The sequence below is a fragment of the Nerophis lumbriciformis genome, linkage group LG11 (assembly GCF_033978685.3).
Source record: "Nerophis lumbriciformis linkage group LG11, RoL_Nlum_v2.1, whole genome shotgun sequence".
NCBI lineage: Eukaryota > Metazoa > Chordata > Actinopteri > Syngnathiformes > Syngnathidae > Nerophis > Nerophis lumbriciformis.
In genome coordinates, this window is record NC_084558.2 from 2,028,353 (window position 1) to 2,042,500 (window position 14,148).

General features: G+C 39.5%; 1 protein-coding gene and 1 pseudogene across 1 annotated transcript in view; one reads left to right on the plus strand and one right to left on the minus strand.

Annotated features, from left to right (window-relative positions):
- Positions 1-14,148, minus strand: part of LOC133610955 (uncharacterized) — a 99,736-nt pseudogene that overhangs the window by 35,906 nt on the left and 49,682 nt on the right.
- The window catches only part of LOC133610957 (serine protease 33-like), an 11,058-nt gene continuing 9,480 nt past the window's right edge, over positions 12,571-14,148 (plus strand). The window contains exon 1 of the mRNA XM_061967760.1: positions 12,571-12,646. Within this exon, the coding sequence (XP_061823744.1) occupies positions 12,583-12,646 (64 nt within the window). The 5' untranslated portion in view covers positions 12,571-12,582. The remainder of the gene's footprint in view (positions 12,647-14,148) is intronic.

Below are 14,148 nucleotides of genomic sequence, written 5' to 3' on the forward strand. Positions count from 1 at the left end.
AGTTGCTTTATTACATGCGAGCGTCATTATTCAGGGCTGCAGCGCCTGGAGGAGAAAGTCAAAAAGATATGTCTCTCCTAACTTGGAGAAGTCAAACATCAGTTGTATATTCATCCTTCCTGTCTCTGTGTGTGTGTGCTAAGTCAGGAGAGCACATCCTGACTATAAAAGGAGATGTTCGTGTGTAAGTGTCTGGAAAACAACTGCTTTAAGTCATAACCTAAATGTTGGCGTTGAGCTAGACAGGTAGTATCTACACAAGAATACGGTTATCACTTTTGTATTCCGAAGTCCCAATTAGAACCTCTTTTCCTACGAGAAGTGATCCAATCCACCTGCGAATATCAAACTAAGGGGCCTTATCTTATTATGTGCTCAAACTGAAATACCACTATTTAATTAAAGTTGGTGGTTTGCCTTCTCTAAGTTTTTTTAAATTTCCTATCTTACTGACATATTGCAGTGCGTCTCCCATAACAATGTGACCTCGGAGTATGTCGAGGTAATGTGCAGAGTTCCACAGGGTTCGGTTCTTAGTCCTGCAGTCTTCAGCATCAATATGTTACCGCTCAATGACATCATACGCAAGTACGGTGCTAGCTTTCACTGTTAGGCTGCAACTCCAGCTGTTCACTGGGACTCCACGACCTTGTTCTTTGAGAATATTTGTGTAATAAAGGATGCAGTAAATGAGTGGAACAATGTTATTAATTTTGTTTCATGTTGTAACAGTAGTGTAGCCTCAATCCCAGTGAATCTAATGATAATGCCAACGGACTAATGCTAAATCTGATGCGTTGTTTTTGCCGCCTTGAGATAAAGACTTGAATTCATTATTTATTTACTGTTATTTACAGCTGAAATGAACCATAAGGACTAGCCTGACCCGTCTGAATTCATCATTTACTGAGGGGACAACTTTCAGACAGTTGGACACAATGGACAAAAACCTGACTTTTTATGCAAACTTGTTTTAAAATCCTATTGTTTATTTACATGGCATGGTTATATATTGTACCACTCAGCCATACGTCACCAGCCTGATTTATATAAACTATCCTGAACCGGTAAATACGGTGGAAACGCAAACTATAGGAATCTACATTTCCAGGAACCTAAAGTTCCTGAACTTTTGATGGAAAGGGGCCTATAGATGGTATCCTTCATGTGTTAAGGCTCAGAACATAGTCATTTATCTCGAACAGTCGTATGAAAAAGCAGGAAAATGGGCTACAAAGGCGCTGATCTTTTCTTTTGGTTTTTCTTCTCGAGGGTCGTCACGGCGAGTCAAGTGCATGAGGGATTTTGGCTTATTTTTTACGCCTGATGCCATGTCTGACGCAATCCTCCCCTTTGTCTAATCTCGGAACAGGCACTGGACATCACCTGAAATTGCTCACCTGAAATTTCCAGCACACTGCAGGAACTGGTGGAGCATTTGAATATTTGGCCCCTGCTGTTCTGTGAGTACTGAGCGAGGGGCGCACTGACCAGCAACCTGACAAAATAGAACCAAATAAACATGTAAGCCTTCCATCAGTAAATCCACCACAGCAAGAATAAAATACTTCCAATGCAATTCCTTTACTCACTCCAATTGTCTTTGCACAATCTGGTATCCAAAACCTTCTGCAGGGTTGCTCAAGGACTTCCAAGCCACAGGGTCAACATTGAAACTAAATGCAGCTTTTGATACTGATGAATAGTAAGAAAAAAACCCTCAAATAGTATCGGTGATACTGCTACACTGATAAATGGTGTGCACATATACATCGCCATCACCAGGAACTGACTGCACTGTAACTATAAAAACTGTCTGACACACACCATAATACAAAGACAAAAATGGACATGTTATTTACTTAAATCATTTTTAGGTCATATTTAGCGAGTAGTAATGAATGAAAATGCATCATTCCATTGACGAATGCTTAAAATCAGCATAAAAAAATGAAAGATAAATGTTATTCATAAAGCTTATCATCAAATAAAACAGCAGCATCATTAAACCATCGTCTATACATAAGAGTCCAATTCATGTCTTACCAGTCGTGAAAACTGTCATAAAAAGCAGCCACTCCATCGTGTTACTCCAATGAATGACACGGACAAACTTTAACACGGACAATGCTGCATGGAAACAGTTAAAGAGGAAGACGTGAAAGGTAACGTGATGGCAAAAAGAGGAAAGTGAATGTAAGAAGAGTGACCACATTGTCTCACTTGATCCCTTTTTGGTGAGACAACCAATGCTCAGCAACCTCAATGACATTGCTCAATGAATCATCGATCTTTTCTAACTATCTGCAGTGTTTCCCACAGGACAGGCATCTATTTGTGGTGGTGTGGTCGGGTGGCGGGGGGTGGCGGCGGCAGCGGCGATGACCAAGAAGAACGCGGAGTTGGAATATAATTACAACACTTTATGTACATATTTATATACAGATTTGAACAATTAGTTATTCACTGAAATATATTTATTAATTGTGGTTCTTACAAAAAATATATCTTATAAAATATAAAAGCTAAAATGTCTCTTAAAGCTCTGCCCCTTTAATTAGTGCATACTAAATAATTTAACTTTAGCCTACTGCTACAACCATATTATTTACCAGCAACATAAAGTGAAACAGAGGCAGAGGTGTCCTGCCACAGTCAGTCAACCTCCTCCTCCTCCTCCTCCTGCTGCTGCTGCTGAACAGGTCGCACTGGAGCTAGTCGCTCTATTTTTGTCGTGGTCCTCTCTATAAGGCACATAAGAATATAAATTAGGACCCTTTTCATGAGAAAAGTGCATTTCTGATCTGACCGCTTTATTTTTCAGTGTTTGCCGAGTCTCACCTGTTGCCTCCGCCCTAGCTGGCTCTACATGCTGCCTGTCTTCCTCCTCTCCTACAACATCTCCCTGCGTACTTACTATCCCTTCCTCCTCACTCTCTCTTACTGCCGCAGCTGCGGCACTAGTTGAAGCCTGGAAGTATTGGAAGCAAATTAATTTTCACACTGATGGACGTCTGTTCACTTTCCTTATCAGATTTCTAAGTGTCTACACCGTTTTGATAATACCTCCTGTGGTCCGGACTGTAGGCCTACCTCCTCTCCAAGTCGAGCCCTTTTCGGCCGTTAAAAATATTTTTCTATACTCATCTGTGTGAAGGAGTGAACATCCAACATTAGAATTTATTACTAACGAGCAGAACCGTTCTATGTACAGTGCCGTCTAACCTTAAGCGGCAGCAGCTCAACACATGCAGGGTTCAAGGTTAAGGTTTTTTCTACTTGCCCGACTTCTCAAATCTACTTGCCCCAATATTTTTACTTGTCCTGCCTAAGTTTTTTTCTGGCTGTGTAGTGCTCATGGCTTATATCTTACTAAAATCCTTCCCGTTGACTATTTACAACACTACACAGTATTTTTTATTATTATTATTATTATTATTATCTATAATTACATTTAAATGGCATTGCATACATGTAAAATTAAATGCTATTCCACATTATTTGACCAGTAGCAGTTACACCCATCTGAACAGGTCAGCCACCTGTTTAAAGCCCGATCACAGTTGAAATCTTGAAATGAAGGGCCTTTAATGCCAAAACATTAACCTGGACAACATTTTAACAGCTGGTTGGCTCAGATTTTATTCTTTTCATTGCATTCACATGCTGCAGTGGACATTTTAGCTTGAGTATTAATGCAGTATCTAAAGCACCGTCTCCACGTGTGTTTATTGACAACAGGGTTATAACCTGGACACGTTAGCTCTTCGGTATGATAACACGTGACTGTTACTACGTGCGTCTGCCCCGGGCACCAAATCAAACAGCGGCGGTGTTAATGAAGCAGCGTCAGGCTGCTCACCGTCAGTGAAACGCTCGGTGAAATCGCGGATTAACGTTAAATATATGACGAGCCGCGAGCGATGCAGCTATAACCTATCTACCTATAACCTATATTACCCTCGTATTTTGATCCGGTAGGTCCGTTCTTTTACTCCGTCGTCGTCCTCTTCTTCTTCTTCTTCTGGCCCACCAGGTGAATTAAGTGCTATTGGCGGAGTTACAATGCATAGTAGGCTACCGCCATCTACTGCACCGGAGTTGTAACTACAAGGTGCATTCACAGACAGAGTCCCATTGCTTTTATGAGCGGTCGAGCGAGTCAAAAGCCGAAAAATCCATTTGTGGTGGACGTAATTCTTTCGTGGCGGGCTGCCACGGGAGAGGAGTTATGTGGAGAGGAGATGACCATTGCACTCACATTGTGTTTCATGTCACCGTCATGCAGGAATAAAGTTGAATGTGAGAAGTTGAACCAGCCCCGTGTCCCATGTCATTGAATGAACGCAGAGTACTACACACAAACCCTGCAGACCCGTCCCGGCTACCACGACACTTCTTGATAGATTCTGTCAAGAAGTGTCGTGAGGGACAGCGCAGACTCGGCACTCACTACTACATTTCTCCATACAGTAAAGTAACCAAACATTTCTAACATGGCGGCCAAACACACACATACCTGCATGACGGTGACATGAAACACAATGTGAGTGCAATGGTCATGTCCTCTCCACATAACTCCTAACACACACAAGAAATAAAATACATTGAGCATGTATGCTACAACATGGAGGACCCCCCCACACACGCACACGCACACGCACATACGTGCTCGCTCACTCACGCATATACAGAGAAAAGTCTCGGCGAAACAAACTCTCCTTCTCTCGCTCAAAATGGCTCTTTAAAACATGCCACTACACAAAGACCTCCATAAACACATCTCGAAACTTTTGCACACCAACATTCTTCCGTTAATTTGGAATTAATTTTATCAAACCTCAAGAAATATAATTAGTTAATCCCAGAGCAAAACAACGTACCTCTCCCAGTGAGGGACAGCGCAGATTTGTAATGTTGTGTCGTTCGCGAACGATTCGTTCGAACGAACGAATCGTTTGAGTGAACGTACTGAACCGAATCACTTCATGAACTGATTCGTTCCTTTCTCAGTTCAGTTGAGCTCCGCCGCGACCATGCCGGTATGAGTGGAACTGGCGCATTCTGTGACTCACTGAACCCTCGACGTCGGCGAACGACGCAGCCAGCTACTCATCATGGGGGCCGGGGGAGGGACTGAGCGAACGATTCATTCACCGCGGATTAACGACATGAATCATTCAGTGAACGACAACGCTCTCGCTCTCTGCTTGCCCCAATGCCGCGAGTGACATATTATGGCAGGGGTGTGTTTTCCGGCACAACAGGGCAGGGGTGCGTTTTCAGGTGTTGTGCCGGTGTTGTGCCGGAAAACGCACCCCTGCCATAATATGCACCCCCTGACGCGGGAGCGCGCATACGTCAGCCAACAGCCGAGTTTGAGTTTGAGTTTGAGTTTGAGTTTATTTCGAACATGCAAGTATACAACATGATACATCACAATCTCCAGTTTCTCTTTTCAACATGTTCGAAAAGGAGTAGGAAGAAGCAAAGCTTATTTAATCCTACCCCTTTTCTTTTACATGACAGTTGCTAAAACTTTTGTTCACTTCCTGTTCTCAATTTATTCACAATATACTCCATAAGTAATCACAATAAAATAAGTAAATAAATAATAATTGGTGAAGTAAGTTACATTTCATATGTTGAGATAAGTAAGATTATTTTGTGAGTGAAATAATGAAAGAATGGATGAGTTAAATAAATTCAGAATGTTTATCATGGTTCTTCTTCTTTGTACTTTGTAAACACTTTAAGTTTGAAGAGTTTCTTGAAGTGGATCATATTAGTACATTGTTTGATTGCTTTGCTTAATCCATTCCATAATTTAATTCCACATACTGATATACTGAAGGTCTTAAGTGTTGTACGTGCATACAAATGTTTTAAATTACATTTCTCTCTAAGATTATATTTCTCCTCTTTTTTTGAGAAGAATTGTTGTATATTCTTGGGTAGCAGGTTATAGTTTGCTTTGTGTATAATTTTAGCTGTTTGCAAATTCACTATGTCGTAGAATTTCAGAATCTTTGATTCAATAAATAAAGGATTTGTGTGTTCTCTATATCCAACATTATGTATTATTCTAACTGATCTTTTTTGTAACACCGTTAATGAATGAAGTGTACTTTTGTAATTATTTCCCCATATTTCTACACAGTAACTCAGATATGGTAACACTAGTGAGCAGTAGAGAATATGAAGTGATTTTTTGTCTAGAACATGTTTTGCTTTATTCATTATTGACGTGTTTCTTGCTACTTTATGTTGTATATTTTTTACGTGAGATTTCCAGTTCAATTTATCATCAATCATTATACCTAGAAATTTGGTTTCATTTACTCTTTCAATTTCTATTCCGTCTATTTGTATTTGTGTTTGACTTTCTCTTCTACTGTTACCAAATAGCATTATTTTAGTTTTACTGAGATTCAACGATAGTCTGTTTTTGTCAAACCATCTTTTTAATTTGTTAATTTCTTCTGTTATTATTTGTAGTATCTTCTGTGTATTCTCTCCTGAACAAAACGCTGTTGTATCATCCGCAAATAATACTAACTTTAAATCTTTTGTAACTTTACAAATGTCATTTATATATAGATTGAATAATTTAGGTCCTAGTATTGATCCCTGAGGTACACCACAGGATATATTTAACGTTGTAGAGGTGTGTTCGCCTACCTTCACGTATTGTTTCCTGTTCATTAGATAACTTCTTATCCAGTTTAAGACTAACCCTCTGATGCCATATCGTTCTAGTTTTTTGATTAAAATATTGTGATTAATTGTGTCAAATGCTTTAGTTAGATCCATAAAAACTGCTGCAGTTAGATATACTTTTCGAGACGAGTGATGCAACCGAGTGACGTAAGCGCGCTCCCGCGTCAGGGGGTGCATATTATGGCAGGGGTGCGTTTTCCGGCACAACACCTCAACACCGATGTATCGGCGCATGCGTCGAGCTCATAGAGCGAAACCCTGTGTCTTCTTCTTCTTCTTTTTTGTTTTTATGGCGGTTGGCAAGCAACCTTGTGGTGTGCATTACCGCCACCTACTGTAATGGTGTGTGGATCGAGGTGGATCCCTACTCTATATTCTTTTATTTAACCCAGTATTTTTTAAATATGTGTATATTGCTTTATAACATATGTGTTCTGAGTGCATTCCTAACAGAGGTGGGACCAAGTCATTGTTTTGCAAGTCACAAGTAAGTCTCAAGTCTTTGCCCTCAAGTCCGAGTCAAGTCCCGAGTCAAGACAGGCAAGCCCCGAGTCAAGTCCAAAGTCAAGACTGGAAAGTCTCAAGTCAAGTCCTAAGTCCTGCATTTTGAGTTTCGAGTCCTTTCAAGTCCTTTTAACCACAGACTAATATATTAACACAGATTGTGTATGCTTTTCAAACGCTGTATTTATTTATTAAAACAAGTGCATTTTAAATTGCAGGAAAGAAAATTGTGCTGACATTGCACTTTATAATAGCACTATTAACCAGTCATTTTAAACATTAACTCATTCCTTTACAGAACAAACACATTAAAAAATAAAGTGCAAATGTACTTATTTGTACAAAAGTGTTAACATTGAAAAAACATGACATATACGTGAACATAACAAAAAAGTTGTACTTTTTATATGTCAGGGCCCTATGCTGCATTGCATTTGCAAAAGACCAAATTAGCCAAGAGTCTGTCAGTCATTTGTGCACGATGGGGGCGTAGTATTTATTTTACCTTTATTTGACTATTTTTGTCTTTTTTTAGGTGGCTAAAATACGCAGTGCTGCTGACCGCCGTCTAACGTTACGTGTGATATATTGACTAACGTAACCCTGCTTAAAAAAAATCACTGAACAAAAAGTATGAATAAGGTAGTGAACTGCAACAGATTCCCGTGTTTGCAATAACGTTATAACGTTAGCAGTGAGTTTACAGCCTCACTGATTTAACTACACAGCAAATAAAAGTCACGTTACTTAGCCAATAAACGTTATCTTACATTCAAAACTTACCGTTCTTTGTGCAACTTCAAATGCCGGACGAAGTTGGAAGTCGTTGCCTCTCCATCAGTCATTTTCGAACCGCATGTGTTGCATACTGCAAACCGTTTTGTGTTGACCACCTCGTAATTTTTATACCCAAACGAAATTATTTTAGGTATCATTTTTTGTTCACTGGCGTGTGGTTTGGACATGTCTTCTTCGTTGGTTGTCCTGCAATTTGATTGGATGAATGCTGTGTGATGAAAACAAAGTAGATCTAATTTGATTGGCTGTTGTACTGAGAGCACACCAGCTGACACACGCAACGCTGATAGACAAGTACACAATGAAAAATACGGAGCGCTCCCGAATAACTTTTTCATCTTTGGGTTTTGGGGAAAGTAGCAAGTCATGTCAAGTCATGTCAATTCAAAAGGCTCAAGTCCAAGTGAAGTCACAAGTCATTGATGTTAAAGTCGAAGTCGAGTTGCAAGTCTTTTTACATTTTGTCAAGTCGAGTCTAAAGTCATCAAATTCATGACTCGAGTCTGACTCGAGTCCAAGTCATGTGACTCGAGTCCACACCTCTGATACTCTCTACCTGTTGTTTCCTTATTCCAATTATCCTGCCACTTTTTATTGTGTTCCATCTTAATTATGTTCTTCACTTCCTCTTTACTGTGCTTAATCTCCATGTTGACTTCTGTTTTAGTGGTTGCTTGTTTTGCGTACTTATCCGCTAATTCGTTCCCCTCAACTCCTACATGAGCAGGAACCCAAAGAAATGTTACCACACCTCCCGCTTTATTTATTCTGTAATTTGCCTGAACTATTTCATAAACTAAATCTTGTCTTGTTTCTGCTATGTTTTTTATGCTCATCAATGCACTGCTGGAGTCCGAGCACACGACTGCTTTTCTTGCTTTATTTTCTTCTATCCAATGAATTGCCATATAAATTGCTACCAATTCTCCCGTAAAAACAGATAACTTATCACTAATTCTTTTATTTAATACTATGTTTCCTTGTGGGATAACAGCTGCTGCTCCTACCTTATTATTTATAGTTTTTGATGCATCTGTGTACACCATGATGTTGTCTAAAAACGTTTCCTCAATCCATTGTTCTATCTGGTAACTATTTAAATTTCTATTCTTTAGTAATTGCATGTTTACATTTGGATTTTCATACATCCACGGTGGTATTGCAGGGATTGGTACTGTAGGGCTAACTTTAATATTATCAATTTGAGCTTTATTACATGTGTCTCCTATTATCCACCCGAAACTATTCATTTTTTTCTTCTCTTTTTCTTGGCAGTTTAATAACACTTGATGGGTTGGATGTCCTCGCTTGGACCCTTTTAAGTTTGCCCAATAAACTGCTGACAATTGATCTCTCCTCATATCGAAAGGTTTTTCATTCATCTCTACTTGTAATGCTGCAACTGGGGTTGATTTTGTAGCTCCACAACATAACCTTAAAGCCTGTGATTGGATCCTGTCTATTTTCCCAAGTAATGTTTTTGAAGCAGATTGATAAATAATGCATCCATAATCAATAACAGATCAAATTAAAGTCATATATATTGCTTTCAATGTCTGCCTATCAGCCCCCCAATCTTTACCCCTCATTATATTTAACACCTTTTTACTTTTCTCCACTATTTTGCTGATGTGGGTTGACCAGTTAATATTTTTATCAAACCATATACCCAAATATTTAAATACTTGTACCTCTTCTATATTTTCTCCATAGAGTTTAATTTGGAGCTTGTTTTGTACTTTCCTCTTTGTAAAATGTATGACTTTTGTCTTTCCAACAGAGAATCTTTAACCCCAAGCCGTTCCCCATTCTTGAACATTATTTACCGCTTTTTGAATCTTCTTTTCTATATGATTAGTATTTCTACCTCTCTTCCACATCAGCAAACAGTGCCACATCCACTAACCCTTCTACTTCACTAAAAACTTCATTTATCATTATTGAAAATAATACTGGACTTATTATACTTCCTTGCGGTGTCCCATTTTCCACTTCATATACTCTGCTGTATTCATTCTCTATTTTTACTAATATTTTTCTACTTGTTAAGAAGTCTTTTATCCATCTATACATTTTCCCTCTAATCCCAATTTTATTTAGTTTTATCAGCAACCCCTGTTTCCACAACATATCATAAGCTTTCTCTATATCAAAAAATACTGCAATTATACTTTCTTTATTTATTTGTCCCTTTCTAATTTCCTCTTCCAGCTGCACTGCTGGGTCGTTTGTGTTTCTTGCTTTGCGAAATCCACTTTGGTAGTTTTTTATTATTTCTTTTGACTCTAAATAATATACTAGTCTTTCATTAATCATTTTTTCCATTACTTTGCCCAAATTTGAGGTCAATGCTATCGGCCTATAATTACCTGCCTCTTCCGGATCTTTCCCTGGTTTGCATATTGGAATTATTACAGCTTCTTTCCACTCCGCTGGTAATTTTCCTTCTTCATATATCCTATTATATAATTCCAAGACTCTTCAACTGAAATATTGCAGGCCTTTTATTATTTTTAATATTGCCGATTATGGCATACAGCTTAAGAAAACTCAGAAATTGTATCTCAAAAAATTAGAATCTTTCAGACCAAGTAAAAAAAAAAGATTTATAACAGCAAAACAAAATCAAACATTTGAAAATGTCAATTAATGCACTCAGTACTTGGTTGAGAATCCTTTTGCACGGATTACTGCATCAATGCGACGTGGCATGGAGGCAATCAGCCTGTGGCATTGCTGAGGTGTTATGGATGCCCAGGATGCTTCAATAGCGGCCTTTAGCTCATTTGAATTATTGGGTCTGGTGTCTTTCAGCTTCTTCTTCACAATACCCCACAAATTCTCTATGGGGTTCCGGTCAGGGGAGTTGGCAGGCCAATCGAGGACAGTAATGCCATGGTTACTGGTGGTTTTGGCACTGTGGGCAGGTGCAAGATCATGCTGGAAAATGAAATCTTCATCTCCATAAAGCTTTTCAACAGATGGAAGCATGTAGTGCTCTAAAATCTCTAGAAGCTTCTGACTTGGGCTATGGAAAAGAAGCACTGGACACTTGCAGAGTGGTCCAGAGTCCTGTTTTCAGTCAAAGCAAGTTTTGTATTTCATTTGGAAGTCAAGGCACTAGAGTCTAGAGGAAGGCTGGAGAGGAGCAAAATCCAAGTTGCTTGAAATCCAGTGTGAAGTTCCCACAGTCAGCAATGGTTTGGGGAGCCATGTCAGCTGCTGGTGTTGGTCCACTGTGTTTCATCAAGTCCAGAGTCAATGCAGCTGTGTACCAAGAAATTTTAGAGCACTCCAATTCCAACCCTTGATGCTGAGTGCCAAGCAGGGAGGCAATGGATCCCATTTGTATAGTCTTTGGTATGACTCAGCCGGGGTTTGAACTCAAGACCTTCCAGTCTCAGGGCGGACTTTCTAACCACAAGACCACTAAGCAGGTCTAATTAAATATAAATATAAATAAAATATGGTATAAATACAGCATGGCATAATCAGCTATTGGCCGGTGGTGCATCAAACACGTCTGTCAAAACTTCAAAACAAATTACAAATCGTCAAAGGTGGGATTTCTGAATTGACAGATCATATTAAGAAACATGCAAAACATTGCTGTAAATATGCCTGATTTAGCCCTGTGCTAGTTTCCATCCTTAGTCCCAGACATAAAAGGAAAGACGTCAAAATACTAAGACCACATCATACAATACATTAAGAATTACAGTTTAAAAATATACGATTAAAACAGTTTCAGTGGCACACAGAACATGCAGTTTTTGATGCACTCAGGCTCATTTGAGAACTTACCAGCTAGTAGTAAACGTTGGTCATTGCAGCTGATAGTTCTTGAGCAGCTTTATGTTTGTTTTGTGCATGGACATACACAACTGCATCATCAGAGAAATACACAGCAACCTGGGAGATCAGTAATTAAGAATGACATGTACCCATAATGCATTGCTGCGACTGTACTGTGTATCGGGGTAGTTAATGGGCTAAATCAATGTAAAAAAATAAATAAGTTAAAACCATATGTAAGAATGGTGGAAATAGAACCAAAAAAATCCCCACGGTGTTTCAGAAAACCAGGAAAAGCGTCAAAACTGTGAATTCTCCGAAACAACTGGCCCTATTGTCCCGAGGAGGAAGGTTTCGATTGTGAAACAGTTGGTTGGTTAGTTGGAAATGTGGGTGGAGGAGTCGAAAGAAAAATATCCAAATAAATATATCCCGGGCAAAGTAGGATTCTGACCAAACTGGGAATTTTGGGAAAGGTTTGCGTGTCCTGAATGGCCTAAACATTTTGAAGTTGGAATGGGGATGAATCAGATGAAAAATACGGAAGTCATAGGAGGACGAAACTTGCTCCGGAAGAAGAAGAAATAAAATAGATTTTGGCTTACAGTATGCCTTTGTAATTCACATAATTGGCCTCCAGTAATTATTTGGCAGTGTTTTAATGACTAAAGCTTCAAGGAAATGATTAACTTCCGTGACATGACGGGCACACACCTTAAAGCAGGTGGATTGAAGCTTAAATAGACGGATATGTCAGAGAAGTGCATGCACACGATGGCTGGAATGGGATGGCTCAACATCCTGACTCTAATGAGTCTTTTAACTGCAAGTAAGTTGAACATTTAAGACCTGTTTATGCTGCATATTATTTCAGCCCAATTACATGTTTATATTATGGTGGTGTATGGGAAATTTGAGGTGTTTTTGTTTAGTTTTTTTAACTTGAAATGTTTTTATTTTATTTTTTCAAAACATGTATATAGTCCAAAAAAAATAAAGCCCTTTATAGGGCTTAAATATCCATGTTTGTGTGGATATAGCCACGATATCTGGCGTAACTCCTTATGGAAACAGACTATGTTGCGCTGCCTTACAAAGAGATACAAATAAATGTATTTTTAGCAGCCCAGTACAAAGTGTTTATGTTTCCTTTTTCAGATATGATTTAACTTTGTCAATGCTACCTTAGTGATTCTGAATCCACTAAGGATATCGCGTGACTAACAAGGCCCTGAGCTACCTGCTGCCATCGAGAAGAAGAATATTTCAGTTTATTTCGAACATGCATACGATACAATGTAATGGTTGTTTTATTACAGCACAACCAAAAAGGAGTGGGAAGATGCAGAGCTTATTTAATCCTAACCCTTTTCATATCATGGCAATTGTATCCCATTTCCTTGTTCTCTGTTTGTAAGAGAACAGTGATTAAATAATATAACAAGTAAACAAATGTTAAATACATAAACAATGATTATCTCAAAAAAAAGTTCAAGATGTTCATCATAATTGTTCTTCTTTGTACTTTGTGAACACTTGTAGTTTGAACAGTCTCTTAAAGTGAATCATATTGGTGCTTTGTTTGATTTCTTTGGTTAATCCATTCGATTATTTAATTCCTCATACAAGTATGCTAAAGGTTTTAAGTGTTGTACGTGCATACAAATGTTTTTAATTGGATTTTCCTCTAAGGTTATATTTCTCCTCTTTTGTTGAGAAGAATTGTTGTACATTATTGGGTAGCAGGTTATAGTTTGCTTTGTACATCCATCCATCCATCCATCTATCTTCTTCCGCTTATCCGAGGTCGGGTCGCGGGGGCAGCAGCCTAAACAGGGAAGCCCAGACTTCCCTCTTCCCAGCCACTTCGTCCAGCTCTTCCTGTGGGACCCCGAGGCGTTCCCAGGCCAGCCGGGAGACATAGTCTTCCCAACGTGTCCTGGGTCTTCCCCGCGGCCTCCTACCGGTCGGACGTGCCCTAAACACCTCCCTAGGGAGGCGTTCGGGTGGCATCCTGACCAGATGCCCGAACCACCTCATCTGGCTCCTCTCGATGTGGAGGAGCAGCGGCTTTACTTTGAGCTCCCCCCGGATGACAGAGCTTCTCACCCTATTTCTAAGGGAGAGCCCCGCCACCCGGCGGAGGAAACTCATTTGGGCCGCTTGTACCCGTGATCTTGTCCTTTCGGTCATAACCCAAAGCTCATGACCATAGGTGAGGATGGGAACGTAGATCGACCGGTAAATTGAGAGCTTTGCCTTCCGGCTCAGCTCCTTCTTCACCACAACGGATCGATACAGCGTCCGCATTACTGAAGACGCCGCACCGAT